This window comes from Habropoda laboriosa, unplaced genomic scaffold (assembly GCF_001263275.1).
Source record: "Habropoda laboriosa isolate 0110345459 unplaced genomic scaffold, ASM126327v1 scaffold486, whole genome shotgun sequence".
In the NCBI taxonomy this organism is placed as follows: domain Eukaryota; kingdom Metazoa; phylum Arthropoda; class Insecta; order Hymenoptera; family Apidae; genus Habropoda; species Habropoda laboriosa.
In genome coordinates this window covers 926,304-927,641 of record NW_017100724.1, presented here as the reverse complement: position 1 = coordinate 927,641, position 1,338 = coordinate 926,304, and the positions used below count along the sequence as shown (strand labels likewise).

Genomic DNA, 1,338 nt, shown 5'->3' with positions numbered 1-1,338 from the left:
ATTTAATTAAAGTTAAATAATATTTAAAATATATGTAAGAAATTACACCTTGATCACAAAAAATAATATTACGTAAACTGTTTCCGTCATTCATGATATGAAAATATCCACATTGGAATTTTTCGAATTGGTTTCATCGATGTGTATGTATACATTTGTAAGTATATATTGCTGTGATACCACGAGCTAAGGTCACGTGGTTCACTCATCGTGTATTTCACGCTGATCATTTCAACCCGTGCGGTTGATCTATTCGGTGGTGGTTCAAGTCGCGGTGTAATTTGCTTGATTCTAAACTAAGATTTCAAGATTAATCTCGGATGATCTGGCATCGCAAGTATAGTACGAAGTTATTACTGTGCTCTTCTCATAAGGAACATGTACACTGTATCAAAAGGACCTAGCAAGATTGTCGCTAAGACAAGAAGAGGTACTGATATTTGAAGAATATTTAACTGTATTTATAAGCAGTTGTAATATCAAGTTCATTTGACATTGTAATTTTTTAGGAATTAGTCAGAATCTTGAGAGACTAGAAACTTTGCGCGATTTAACGAGAAAAGCAGATCCTGACGATGACCATGAGATCACCCGGTAAGTAATGCTTTAATCCATCTTAACCCTACTTCGTTGCTTTTCTCTCTCTCTTTTTTGTAGCTTAAGCATTTCAGCATTACGCAATTCATAATTCTCCATTGAAAACACGCACGTGTAATCTCTGTGTTATACTTCCCATAAATGATAAATTATAATTCATAAAATGTCATGTACATCATATGTTTTTGAAAAGTTATGTGATGCAGTATAGAATAGTTTTTTGTATTAATATACATATTAAAAATATTTGTTTCACAGCCATGTTCCAAAACCAGTCTTTCACATGAATGGAAAATCTAAACTCAATTCACAGAGGCATCAAATGCAAGAAGTTATCACACCTCAACATGAGGAACTTATTAAATTTGTTTATGAATGTAGGTTGAAAATATTTAAATAATTATAATTTAATTATTTTAAATTGAAAGGTAAAACAGGTTTGTATTTCTTGAAATATAAAGAAATAAATTTATAATATATATTGCATAACATATAATATTAACATTATGTCACAATAGTATAAACATAATTTTTATTTATTAGCATGGAACCAAGTTAATACACGGCAAAGAAGTGAATCTTCTGATGGGTCAGATTGTTCAGAACCTTCCAGTAAGTTTTATTTAAGTATAGTGAAAATAAATTACACTTTTTTTTCAAACATCAAAATATTTATCTCTATACATTTGGAGAAATTAATAAGTAAACAGATGAAATTTTATTAAATATTTTATATATTTC

At 29.3% G+C, this 1,338-nt stretch overlaps 1 protein-coding gene across 1 annotated transcript in view; it reads left to right on the top strand.

The window, feature by feature from the left end:
• Nucleotides 1–302: 302 nt before the first annotated feature.
• LOC108577088 (protein FAM195A-like) overlaps nucleotides 303–1,338 on the top strand; it is a 2,170-nt gene continuing 1,134 nt past the window's right edge. Inside the window, exons 1-4 of the mRNA XM_017940186.1 lie at nucleotides 303–430; nucleotides 510–594; nucleotides 856–974; nucleotides 1,141–1,209. Of these exons, the coding sequence (XP_017795675.1) occupies nucleotides 379–430; nucleotides 510–594; nucleotides 856–974; nucleotides 1,141–1,209 (325 nt within the window). The 5' untranslated portion in view covers nucleotides 303–378. The remainder of the gene's footprint in view (nucleotides 431–509; nucleotides 595–855; nucleotides 975–1,140; nucleotides 1,210–1,338) is intronic.